Source organism: Rissa tridactyla, chromosome 1 (assembly GCF_028500815.1).
Source record: "Rissa tridactyla isolate bRisTri1 chromosome 1, bRisTri1.patW.cur.20221130, whole genome shotgun sequence".
NCBI lineage: Eukaryota > Metazoa > Chordata > Aves > Charadriiformes > Laridae > Rissa > Rissa tridactyla.
The window spans coordinates 97,567,125-97,581,422 of NC_071466.1; the positions used below are offsets into that span (position 1 = coordinate 97,567,125).

The 14,298-nt window shown below is 39.9% G+C and overlaps 1 protein-coding gene across 4 annotated transcripts in view; it reads right to left on the reverse strand.

Moving 5' to 3' along the window:
* The window catches only part of EFHC2 (EF-hand domain containing 2), a 64,572-nt gene that overhangs the window by 36,055 nt on the left and 14,219 nt on the right, over positions 1–14,298 (reverse strand). For all 4 annotated transcript variants that reach the window (XM_054188938.1, XM_054188934.1, XM_054188937.1 and 1 more), the window contains 3 exons: positions 6,358–6,581; positions 3,204–3,455; positions 1–111 (listed from right to left, as the gene is read on the reverse strand). In XM_054188938.1, the coding sequence (XP_054044913.1) occupies positions 1–111; positions 3,204–3,455; positions 6,358–6,581 (587 nt within the window). The remainder of the gene's footprint in view (positions 112–3,203; positions 3,456–6,357; positions 6,582–14,298) is intronic.

Consider the following 14,298-nt stretch of genomic DNA (forward strand, 5'->3'; position numbering starts at 1 on the left):
CTTACGATTGTCCAGAATGTAACGGACTCTGTTTCCTACTAACTTTCCAAACACATTAAGAACAGTGCGACTGGTGATTGTGCCTGGCTGATACAGCCCGGTGGGAGCATACTGCAAGAGAAGACACCAACTCTTAAGAAATACAGTTAACAGTGAAGAAAGAAAACTCAGTTACCTTAGAACTAGCAGGGGTTTTTACAGACTTACTGTTATTGTAATATTTTCTTGGGAGAAATTTTAGTAAATTCTAAGGTAAGATTACACTACCAAACCTAAAAGCCAGCGTATATGCCAAAAGCCAGTATGTATGCCAGAAGAAGCATTTAGAATCTTACTGTGTATCCAAGAGTAAAGCCTCTTTTTTCTTGGAAGCAAACAGAAAGCAAAGGTTAGCACATCCAAAGTAACATATCCTTGTCAATATCTGCTCTATAGGCTATTATTTTTATTGGTAATAATTATAAAAACATACAAAAGAGCGACTCAGGATTGGTCCTACTGTGATAACCACTGCACAAATACAGGGAATTCAAGTCAGCATGATTCCATTGGTAAAGTTGTTAGTATTTTTGTCTCTATTTTAGGTTTCAAAATCACAATAGAAATTTATCGCAGTAATATCAAACTTAATATGCAAACACATTATATTTTTTCTTAATTATTAACAAACTGCTGATGCAGGGTAACCAAAGTGGGTTATTTTGTCATGCCACCTTCCCTGAGACCCCATCTTTTGACTGATCTCCTCCGCTGCCCTTCTCAAAATTTCCACTGAATTCAAAGGAAGAAGCCAGCCTCTAAAATTATAACTTGCACTTCAATGGTAGAAGGGGTTTGTTAACATAGAGCCACTGCTAAATCAGCATCTCAGAACATAGGATGCACAAGGTGAGAAAAGTGCAATATTTTGCTGTTAGGTTTTTTACTATAAAATCTCACGTACATTTATGGCATCACAAATAGATTACCAGTATTAGAAGGAAAGGAGGGAAAAGACTCCCCAGTATTTTACTCCATCTTTGTGTTGATGTTATTCTGTCATCAGGATCTGTCTGGAGTGATACAGAAGTGTATCCAGCTCATTAATTTTATAATCATAATAGGTTACAGAGGACTCAAATCCCTTGAAGATTTGAGTCCTCTGACTGGACTCTTTGAGCCCACTGACTGGAAAAGGGGAAACATAATCCCCATTTTCAAAAAGGAAAGAAGGAGGAATCAGGGAACTATAGGCCAGTCAGTCTCACCTCCGTGCCTGGTAAGATTATGGAGCAGATCCTCCGGGAGGCACTGCTGAGGCAGAATAATAACGAAGAGGTGATTGGGTACAATCAACACGGCTTCACCAAGGGCAAATCGTGCCTGACAAACCTGGTGGCCTTCTATGAGAAGGTCACAACATCAATAGACAAGGGGAGAGCAACTGACGTCATTTACCTGGACCTGAGCAAAGCCTTTGACACTGTCCTACATGACGTGCTGGTCTCCAAGCTGATAAAATATGAGTTTGATGGACTGGCAATTCAGTGGATAAAAACTGGCTTGACGGCCACACCCAAAGAGTGGCTGTCAATGGGTCCATGTCCAAGTGGAGGCCAGTGACACGTGGAGTCCCTCAAGGATCAGTACTGGGACCGGTCTTGTTTAACATCTTCGTCAGCGACATGGACAGTGGCATAGAGTGCACCCTCAGCAAGTTTGCTGATGACACCAAGCTGTGTGGGGCGGCTGACAGGCTGGAGGGAAGGGATGCCATCCAGAAGGACCTTGACAGGCTGGAGAGGTTGGCCCATGCCAGCCTCATGAAGTTCAACAAGACCAAGTGCAAGGTCCTCAATCTGGGTCGGGGCAATCCCAAGAACCGATACAGTCTGGGCAGCGACTGGCTTGAGAGCAGCCCTGAAGAAAAGGACTTGGGGATGCTGGCAGATGAGAGGCTCAACATGAGCCGTCAGTGTGCACTAGCAGCCCAGAAAGCCAATCGTATCCTGGGCTGCATCAGGAGAAGCATGGCCAGCAGGTCGAGGGAGGTGATTCTCCCCCTCTACTCCACTCTCATGAGACCCCACCTGGAGTACTGCGTCCAATTCTGGAGCCCCTACTACAAGAGAGATATGGACATGCTGGAACGTGTCCAGAGAAGGGCCATGAGGATGATCAGAGGGCTGGAGCACCTCTCCTATGAGGACAGACTGAGGGAGTTGGGGTTGTTCAGTCTGCAGAAAAGAAGGCTCCGAGGAGACCTTATAGCGGCCTACCAGTATCTTAAGGGGGCCTACAAGAAAGTTGGTGAGGGACTTTTTAGGATGTCGGGTAATGGTAGGACTAGAGGGAATGGAGTAAAACTAGAGATGGGACGATTCAGACTGGACGTTAGGAAGAAGTTCTTCACCATGAGGGTGGTGAGACACTGGGACAGGTTGCCCCGAGAGGTGGTGGAAGCCCCATCCCTGGAAGTTTTTAAGGCCAGGCTGGACGGGGCTCTGAGCAACCTGATCTAGTGGGAGATGTCCCTGCCCATGGCAGGGAGGTTGGAACTAGATGATCTTTAAGGTCCCTTCCAACCTAAACCATTCTATGCTTCTATGATTTCTCTGAGAGAAGCCTTCTCAAATAAGCACCTGATTAAGTTTATTCATGTATTCCTATTGATTTTAACTAGCTTTGTATAAGGTCCCAAACCTAGGAACCCATTTTTAAGAAATCACTCTAGATTTACTACAAAGAAGTAATGTTGTGGAATACTAAAACTAGACCTTTCAAAAGGTTCCAAATACAAGTCATATAGATCAAATCTGAATTCACCGCAGTTCCACATTAGTTTATCAATCAATATTAATTAATTTTCTGGACTTCCATTACTGTAGAGCTTTATTAATACATTTACCTTAATAGACTAACATTGGAGAAAGGAAATCATTGGATATCTTTCTGCCTAAATTCTCTCTCCTTTTAATTTAATTTAAATATGACAAGCCTAAACCTATTTTTTTCCATCACTTATTAAGTTGTTATTATATAAATATGTGTACAAAACCTAAATCATGTAATTATGATTAATACTCTGATAACACTTTCACATCATTCTGGCCATCATTTCACATCACATTATTACAACCCTAATACAGGATTTTCAAAACAGGCACTTAATATTTCTTAATTAATGAAAGAATTTCAAATAAGCTATAATTTTCATTCCTCACCTTTGGAAGCTTATCTCTTCTGAGGAAAAGTGGAACTGCATCCCGGCCTGAATTTACTGGTATAATTTCTTTTATATCAATAGTATCATCAGACAAATAATAGTGTAGAACAAGTTCCCGTGGGTCATGAAACATGGATTCTGGGTCATCCCACACACAGAAAAAACGTAAAACTTGTCCATCATGCTCCAGAAATTGTTTCAAAGTGTCAATGCGCTCATAAGGGCGCAATGGCTTCATAGTTTCCAGAATCTGCAGATAAAGGAGAAATTAAGAGAAACACCTTTTTAATTATTTGCTCTTAAAAACAGGACACCAAACTGCAGGGTACTAGCTAATCATGGACTATGCTTTTAGGATTTTCAAATAACACCACACAATTACAACACATGAAACACTATTTATGTCATTACCAAAGAACTATTTACTGGGTTGCTGTGCCCCCAGAAAATACATGAAAACAATTTTGGAATGGTTTTGATCCTTGTTTTTCTTGCAATAAGGTCCTTCAGATCAGAGCACTGTTAAATTATTTATAGTACAACTCACATTTTCAACAAATTGCCCATGGTAATCAGATAACTACAACTCCAAACAGCATCACCCTGCCTGATTTACTTCCTTGAAAATTATTTTTTATAGATGATGCGGTATAAAGAATTAATCCTTTATTTTCCCTTTGGTGTTTTCTTTCCTTTAGCTTTAAAACATAGTTAATTAACTTTTGATTCATGTCATACAGTTGGCAGGTACTGGGTATGTATGTTCTCCTCTCAATATACATGCACAGGTCTGAAAAGGAATAGCAAATTTCAAACTAAAGATATATTCCAGCTGATGTGATCTATAACAAGATGCTGTCTACAGTCATGGTTGCTGCAAAACCAGTAGCACTGCATTAAATCAGATCCCAGGATAACTATCCAATCCGAGGATTGCATTTACATACTGTCAGTTACAGTCACGTATGTAAATGGTGACCTGAACAGGGTGTTTCTCCTAAGTCAAAATCCATCATATCCAAAGTGAGTTAAAGGGGCAAGACAGTCCTTCTAATCTACAAAATTCTACAAAATTGCTTCCGAAGGAGAATGGTGACAGACATCGATGAGACAATGTAAGCTGAGCTGACTGAACAGAAAGAACTGTCGACTATGGGCAGTTCATATCATTGTCTAGATTTCTATTTATACACTGATGCATCTTCTAGCCTTAACAATCTGCGAGGGGAAAGGCCCATTCTTTCAGAGCAACAAATCTTAAAATAAGGGAAGTAGAACTAAGTTTTTCCTGCCAATGTCCTTGCTAATCTGCAGCACTCTTTCCATTTCAGGCATCATCATGCTAGTATGCATGGTATTTACTATCCTAGTACTATCTTTCCTCCTTCCTGACCCTTGAAGACACAATGAGCAACCAAATACAGTCACAGAGCCAGAAAACATCATCATCCATGGGAATTCATCTCCAACAATACAGAAACATGAATCTAAAGGTCTTTCTACATTTTTCATTGGTCTCACTTTCTATCTCATCATATTCCTTCCTTTCCTTCATACTTTCATTTTCTGGCCATCTGCACTATTAGGAGTCTGGTTCAAACCCATTTAATTTTGCTCAAAGCAGTCCAGAGCAATCTTTCCTTAATAAATAAAAAAAATTACCTTCCACAAATTAGTCACAGGGAAGTGAGAGCATAAAGCAGCCAGAATTTGCTAGGTAACTTTTCTGTAATTTCTCAACTGAGAATATTAAGACATAGATTTCACTAATTTTTGGTCTTCTGATGCTCTTATTTCTCAAACGTCTTTTTCCTTTCTCCATTATCTTTAGACACACATGTGCACAATACTTGGAATGTTTTGCTTGTGGATTTTACAAAAAATAATAATAATAATGAAGCAGGTTATGCAGTACCATATATAATGCCGACACGGTCTGCCAATATCAAGACAACTCAGCATGTGTTAATACACACCCGCTACCTACAAGGCCTGAGTAAGGGAAAAGCAACCCACGGCCAGCCTGAGTCACCACTACACAGGAACAGGAGACATATTACAAATACTACTCTTCGTTGTGGGACTGCAAAAAGCCTGAAAGCATGAATGAAGTGAAACCAACATGTTGGCCTGAGAGTGCCTCAAAGACATGCAAATGGTCCTACACATCTCAGTGATAACTACTTTCCATTTTTGCTGCTGAGAGACGCAGCAGTTTTCTCAATAGGAGGATTAAGTTGAATGCAACAGACACATGGAGTGTTTGTTGCTTTCAGAGTACTAGGCTGCATCTATCACAACAGGCTGCATATCGTGGGCCAAGAGTCCTAACTGTGAGGTCAAGAAAAAAATACAGTGCCATCTGCACTCATATTAATCAAGAAAAACAGAATTGAAAGAAATTGTCATTATCTCATCTCCTACAGAAAACATCACTCCCACTATTAACTCACAGAGAAAAGACCCCAAATCCTGCAGAGAGGAATCCACATCACTTTTAGGAGCTGCAAGTGAGATTTTTGGAGATGTGTATGTGTTCCCATATACTCATAAAAGAGGGAACTGCATTGAAGTAAAACCTCACAAGTCTTAAAACTGCAGACTGCTGGGTTCTGTGTGGCAGCAGAATTTGCTTTGCATGTGCAAAGAGCTGTAAATAACATGTGGGGTAGAGATGAAAACTGACATATGAATAGACCAAATCAAGTGAGTGAGTCTGCAGGAAGCCATGGATGTGCTTGAACCACAATTCCAATTAGATCTTTCTTTAAACACTTTAAAAGGGTTTATTATCATTAAATTAGCTCAAGCAAAATCATAAGTAGAACATACAATAGGTCCTTTTTTTTTTCTTTTCCGTTTAATACAGAAAGGTTTATTTTGTTTTTACTAATTCATTTTGTTCTGTTTCAACAGATGTGTGAACACATGAGGAGAAAATCAGTTATATTCGGGTCTTCACTATGTTAATACAATGAGCCATATAATAAAATTTTAAAAAGCAAGTTTTGTTTCGTGATTCATTATGTTGAAATAGCTACCTCTACGTACTTTCTATTTGCTATTAGAGAAATATTTTATATAATGCATATTACTCATAAAAAGGACACTTTTATGAAAATCAAGTTTTCACTGTTACTGCCTCATCTGACCTTTTGCCGCTCTTTGGTGTATGGGTCATCTGGACGATCTGCAGGAGGATTTAATCTAACTCCCATCTTCCTCAGGAAATTTTTTGTAAACTGGTCACAATCTATAATCTTGTATCTTCGGGCATAAAGGATTACTTCTATGTTGATATTGAAATGATCTATAGTATAGAACTGATCTTCATGAGGAGGTGGAAGTGGAATCCGATGCCGTCGAACAATAGTTCCTGTAAAAGAATTAGAACAAATTCATGGCGTGAATATCCTCTGCTCTAAGGATCACTTTACAGACTTGCTAATTTTCTATGCTGATATGACCAAAACAGATGAAGTCGTATGCGACAAAAACAAAAGTGTCACTCATTCAGCAAAAGAACTATTAGGTAAGAGGATCCTTTCTATTAGAAATACTTTACACTGATCATCTTCTAGAACCTCAAGTTCTAGTATTTGACTTAATACAGAAAATTAGCACCTTCTGGAGCAAACAAGAAACCACTGGAGTAACTCCCCAAGTGTTGCTGGAAATGTAACAGGTTAGTATTTTTTCAACAAGAACAGCAAAGATACTGCTCTCATTAAGATAAGAGATGTCTTTTTCACTTTTTCTGAGAAGCAAGGCAGTACTCACTAGTATCATTATTTTTTCTTTAAAAAGAAACACACAAAAAGTTGTGCAAAAAAAACATGTGGCAGGGGTGTACGGGAGGGACTAGATTTGTCTATGCTCTGAAGGGTAGAGAGCGCCACACATAGCTGAGGTTAGAGGGGAAAAAATGCCCTACCAAGGAAGAAAGTGTGATCTATCAAGCACAGAAGGAAGTGCATTCAACTGAGCTTCCTAAAGGAGCAAAATGAAAGTAGAGACGACTGAGATGAGTTGGGCTGATTGCTGGGCTGCAGTAGAGAAATGTATATATTGATCCATCTCCAAAATACAGAGCCAGGAACTCATAACCCATAGTCTAATAGGAACACTATCCAAAAGAAAAAGAAAGGGAAAATAAAAAGAATAAAGAAAAAAGATAGACATTTTAACTTTGTTAAAGTAAGTACACAATTAAGTTTTCTTCTTGATAGTCTTTAAATGAAAAGACTGTTATTCTGGAAGCATAGTATTTGTTTACATTTACCACATCAAAAGAGAAGGAATCTGCTATGGGTCTATCAGCTGAAAACTCACAAATATATTGATGAATTGGGTAATGCTTCAAAAGCACTCACTGATGATGATTAAGAGACCATCTCTCATATGGAAAGGTTGAGAGAGCTGGGTCTGTCCAGCCTGGAGCAGAGATGGCTTGGGGGGGAACCTCTTATCAATGTTTATAAATACCTGATGGGAGGGAATGAAAAAGCTGGAGACAGGCGCTTCTCCAGACAAATTAAAAAATACAAAATTCCATCTGAACACAAGAAAACACTTTTTACTGTGAGGGTGATGAAACACTGGAACAGGCTGTCCAAAAAGGCTGTAGAGTCTCCATCCTTGGAGATTCTTAAAACGCAACTGGACATGGCCCTGGGCATCTGGCTCCATCTGATCCTGTTTGAGCAGCAGGGGCTGGACTAGACAATCTTAAGATATCCCTTTCAACCTCAACAATTCTGTGGTACTATAAGTATTTTAGAAACAACTTAGAAGCTACAGCCTCAGTAGGTTAAACAAATATGTAAAACATACATTAAAGGAAGGTATGCAGCTGCATGTATGACAAGCTATGATTTATTCTGGATGAAGTTACGAGTTCATAAAGAACAGCAGATGGGCAAAGCTGGGACTAAACTCTTTTTTTCAACATTAGGAGAGAACAAAAAGGACAACAGTGAAAGTTTTGCCACATCAATACCTCAGTACAGTTCTATGAAAATACCCTGCAGAGAATAAAAAGATGGTTCAGTCTTCAACCTCAGGCTCTTTGCTGTGCTTACCAACCCAGATACCTCTGTAGCACCAGCTTTATAATCTGGATATCCACTGGTTCAGACCAGACAGAAACCACCAACCCATACTATTATAATTCCTTGCTACCATAGGTGCCCAACAAATTTAAAATTACAGTAATTACAAAAGATGCAATTTTAAGACAACTACAGTAAACACACAAAAATTCCGAAACTAAAAATAGTTCCAGTACTAGCCTACTACTACAATAATAGTTTACTAGACACAATTATCTAAAAGGTCTGTCTCATTATCTCTCACTACAGAGCTGGATCTCCTTCCAGTGCCCTTCAGCTGTGCATCTGGTAGTGCTTCCCACTGAGTCCCATTTGATGATTTTCCAGCACTGCTATTTTGTTTTGGGGGTAGGTGGGCGTGGAGGAGTGCTCGGGGAGAGTGGGGATGAAGAGAAGCAGAGGAGGAGAGAGAAAGATATTGCTGTCTGGTTTGGTGTTTGAATGGCCTTATTTCTGAGTTAGTCCATGGAAATTCATTATTGTTCACATTATTTCCCTAGGGACTAATCTGTATGCAATAACTTCCACTACTACATTATCTTGGGTTGGTTGTTAAATTCTAACTCCTACAATGAAAACACACCCTTAATTTTTCAGGGGAATAAGGCAACAAAGCAGATTCACTCCACGCTCCCATATTTAAGACCCATTCAGCATCCTGGTGTTTCACATGTACCAAATCTGACATTCTCGTTACTGACCTTTGACTGTAAAATAAATTTGAACCTCTATCTGCTTAAACACACATGTATTTAAGATGCATCCTCATGGAGATATTAGTTAGAAAACATGATAATTAGCACATTTTAAAATGATGCAAAACTGTATTGCATTACCATTAGCAAAACCACATACTTTAAAATATGTCACCTGATTTTGGCTAATCCTTTGGTTACTCCTACAAAAATCAACAAATAATGTGTTAAGTCAGAACAGTCTTCCGCATAAATTCTAATTCACAGAATAAATTCTCTGTGATTCTGTGATAAATGCAGAACAATGCAAATCCTGTTGAATCATCATTTTAGTAAAAATATAATGGTTGACAATTTTGTAATATGAGGTGTTTTCCAAAGGTATATTCACCTCAGAACTGGTGAATAAGCCTTCAGCTAGTTTTTCATATCAGTTTTCAAAGTATAATACACATACCCATTTTGTTGTGAGGGATAAGAATTTCTTTCCTAATGGAAAATGTCTTGTAAAGATAATATCTGTGCCAATCCTTTGCTTTTATTAGGTATCACTGTGCCTGATCTACACGTGTAGAGGAGACATTTTATATCGTTGAATTTCAAATTCAATAAAACCTGATCAGTTGAGGTTAGTACTCAGCATTTTTTAAATTGTCCTTCCTTCTAGAAAATAATTACGTTTCTACTTTTAGAAATTTGCTACAAGTTGCCATAGGAGGATCTGGGCATGTGCAACACTCAGGCTGCTCAGCACAGATGGCTATTCTTCATGTTTCTTTTGTCGGTTTATTGAACAGGCTATCCTACCGCACCACCACCAATATTTTAAACATTTGCATCTGGTCAGGCTAAAGCTCTCTACTGTGCTCTTATAAAGGGAGTTGGGGTACTGCTTTTCTCTAACAGTGCTGATGGCATCGCATGCCCACACCATAATTTGTAGCATATCTTCTCTCAGGGCTTCTGATTATTTGGGAGCTACAGCAGCAGCTTAAGGAGACCTTAAGAGTAGTGAAGGCCTTTTGACTATGGGGCAGCTCATGAAGCTGGGCAGCAAATGATTTGGTCTCTGCTGCTATGCTGCTCTGCCAAAGAAATAAAGTGGTACCGAGAATTGCCTCAGCACAGCTTTCCGACTCCCTCTGCACTACTCAAGAGTGCATCAGAGAAAGGAGAGGAATGGGTAACACCTGGAGTTTGTACACTCTTTGACTGCTTGCACAGAAAGGAGGAGAAACAACCACTACTATTTCTGCAACTCAAACAGTTCATCCCAATAAACAAGGGGGCTTCTTACATTCACTTATTCGCTCATCTCAGAACATAGCAAGGTCACGATTTGGCTGCTATCAAGTATGGCAAAATCACAATTATTTCAAGGCCTCAGGGGAGGTCTTAAACTCTTAGATAATCGGTTATACTGGAGGAGCTGACTTCAGCTTCGCTTTCCTGCTTGTACTTTCCTCTTCAGCCAGCCGGCCTTGGGAACCCGGCCAGCAGGCAGCTCCACTCTCTTCTTCAGCTGGCTGACCTTGGGGAAACCAGCCAGCTGCTCCACTCCACTCTGGTTTGCAGGGCCTGGATTGCACTGGAAGCTACAGTCAACCCCATGGGACAGAAATGACCTTTTGATAAGACAGTATCAGCCAGCCACAGTCCTGTTAACTGGGAATTAGATCTACAAAACGCTTGCACTGCCATATCTAGCCTCGCTCTCTATGGGAGAATTTCTTTTTATATGGGAAAAATCATGAGCATTCTGGCTCTGGAAGAACACAGTGAAGTTTGTTATGTGGTCAAGTTTACTGTCCTTCTCTTCACTCTGTACTCCCTTATCTGTAGTTAGTTTTTGTGCACTGTGATTGTCCTGGTATTTTTTGCTTTGATTCTGGTTTCTCAGTTTCAGGTTGGTCTCTGCACTCATTTGTGCTTGGCATTGAATTTCTCTGTTTGTATAGATTTCTTCTAATGCTTTTAATATTTTCCAAAGTTCAAACTATAGGAAGGCAGTTTCCAAAATTAAATGAAGTTTAGATTTCAGTTATTTGATAGCAACCTTATCTGTCCAAATTCATGTCCAAGTACAGCACCCGATTCCATAATGTACTTTTTTAAAAAAGTCACTGAAATACATTTCCCACAGATCATTTACTGTGTCCCTCTGAGATTTTGATCAATGGTAAAAGCACATTTTGTGGCTTTTTTTTTTCCTGAAGACAATTTGGTTTAGTTTTGTAAAATCATAATCCAAGTTAGAAATTCTTCTTTGACAGCTGTTCCTTCACCAAATCCTCCTGCAGTCCATAAGCCTCTCCAGGTTTTTTTCTGCAAAGCCACAACGGCTACCCACAGTGGAGAGTACAGTAGGAAACTACTACATTTCTCTGATCCCACCATGCCCACGGACACCCATTCAGACCATCAAGCTCTCATTTGTGGGTTATGGCACAAGCACTGGTAATCCCGTGGCCTCAAGGTATTAACCAGGCAAGCAAAGAAGATCTACCTTTGATCTACCCTACCACCTGCCTTTGATCCACCCCACCACTGCTATATCTACTCTGCAAGACGACTCCTGAGAACAGCCATTTGAGCTGTCTACTTTACGTCTTTTCTGCTGGGGTAAACATCCAAGCTAAGGTCACCACCACCTTCTGCCTTCAACAGTTCAATTCCACTTTTTCCATCGCGGTTTTTTGCCGTTTATCTTTTACACAACCCCCTTCCTGCCACTGCAGCTCTCCAACTATTCACGCAAACTAAGCCTATCCTGCTCCCGATGTTCCCACACTTCTTTCCTCACCTGCATCCCCATACCTGTGTTCTTTTGTTCAGTGAAGTTTGCCTTTCAACAACCCAAGATCTCCTTCAGCTGAACTCTCCTCCACAAACCCCTAGCCTTTTCATTAACTGAAACATTTTATTTCAGCAGATGTGCAGCAGACAGCATTATGGTTAAGATTCTGAACTTCAATTCAGTTCAGTTCCTCGTATTGTTAATGACCTTTTCTGCATGATCATGGGCAAGATTTTCATTCCTTTGTGCTTCAGTTTACCAGCTTCACAATGCAGACAGTTACACTTCTGTTGTTCTCAGGCTTACAAATTCCCAGTCAGGACAGGGAATCTGAATAATGTAAGAGATACATATAATTACAATAAAAGAGGCCATGAGCCAGATTTTAATTGACAACAGAATAAGACTAGCAATTAATGGTTTGGGATTTCTTTTTAAGAAACGCTGGTTTTGCATGTATTCAACAACAAGTATTTAATGCCTTTAACATAACAACTTTGTGATTGTTCTTCAGTTATGGAGGATGAAGTCACTGCCCAAGTGCATGTGAGTAAAGAATCCTCTGATAGGCATCTCCACCACCTTTCTCCTTCTACATCATATTAATCTCTAGGATAATGAGAGTATTTATGTAGATGTTTATGATAAAGTATAGGCCCCAGATCTTCTCATCAACTGTGAAGCCTAAACACATCCCAAATAGTCCTTGGGCCTTTCAGTCTACAGTATCTCTTCCTTCTTAAGCACAATCAATATACAGAGCTTCCTCACCAGCCCAGGTACCAGCAACAAATAAATGAAATGCACTTTTGAGATCCTGGAACATTACTTTTTAATCCATCAGTTTAATATGCTGTGTATACTCATTTATCCCACATAAAGTACTCATACAAAGCTGTAAAGGCCTTCAAAACATCCTTGCATGGAAGACTGAGAAAATTCTTGTTTCTCTCTAACACGACCCAGTTAATTTTAGATCCAGTACCAAAGGTGACTCCAAAACACAAGATCCAGCCAAAGAAACAGGGAGAAATTGTAGCCTTCCTGTCACCACAGGATCATGACTAGACTGCCAGGAACATTAGGCCTGAAGGGTCACAACCCATACAACAAAGACAATGAAAATGACTCATTGCTATAGCTAGATTCAAAGGAATCAGCTTTGAACTTGCTTTATCCTGCTCTAACAAACCTGGCTTCCACCTTCCTTCTCAAAGACGTCGCCTCTGCCTCTCAGGTTAACTGTACTTCCTTTGTCAACAGTCATTTGTTCTAAGCCACAAAATCCAGAAACAGACGGTCCCACTCCCGTGACACACAAGTCAAGGAAAATCTAAACCAAATGATGTCTCTGGCTTCATGCATATGACTGCAGGGAGGGGATAAGTAACTTGGAAGTTCCCAAGAAAAGAGATCCAGCATGCTTTTCTTCAGGTCTTGAAAAAGCACTTGTCCAGGTAGGAGTAGGATGAGGTTCCTTCAGGTTCCTCTGAAGAGGAGTTCCTCTCCTGCTGAAGAGCCAATAAGATTTCTGGCAATAAGAAACACTCAACAAAGGGAAAGCAGGGCCTGAAGTACTGGTTTGAGAAAAGATTCCCAGGTAATTTTATCCCAGGTCTAGCAGTAATAACACACATCATAACACTTTTAAATATTATCCTGCTCTGTAGACAGAGAAATTGATAGCATCTGCTCATCTTGGAAAACAATACGGTAGTTAAAAGGTTAACTTCTTTTTGAAAATTGCTGTGCTAAGATCCACCAGAACGTACAAAATATCTTTGGGGATTGGGAGGTGCAGTCATCCCAAGACGTCCTGCTTATCTGGACTATATCCCTTGAAAACTTTTTTAATTCTGGCAATGACCCATAAAAACCAAGAAGCAGCAGCTGTGCTCCCCTTCTGCAACAGGATGTTGACCACTACATCATGTTTTCTTAATGTAAACCAAGTCCATTAATACTCCAGTAAATCAGCTCAGTAAACCCTCCTCCAAAAGTCCTCAGGCTGGCCCAAGTGCAGTAATGTGACACTGAGGCAAGGCAGCTTCTTAACTTAAAGGTGTCAAGGAAAAATTACTGTGCCAAGGGCACTTAATCATAAAAGAACCAACCGCCAGAGGCACAAAAAGCACCCTCCTTCAACAATGGCAGAGATACTGCAGCAGCTAATGAACAACTACAAAGCTGCAGCTAAAGAACTTACTGTCAGCGCCAAGATGGGAGGAACCAGGCTCAGGAATGGAGATCTAGAACACAAATTGTTTTTGCAGAAGTGACACGACACTGATAATAGACCCGCTATCATATGATTTCAAACAGCTGTATTAGAGAAAAAATTGTACGCATGAGTGCAGGAGGGCTTTCTGCCTTACAAAACCTACATCCTCAGAAACAAAGTCAATAAAAAAGTTCACATTACGATCCATAACAAGAAAAGGCAATTATAGCTCTTCACTTACAGCCCATTTTAACTATAAGAAGTCATGT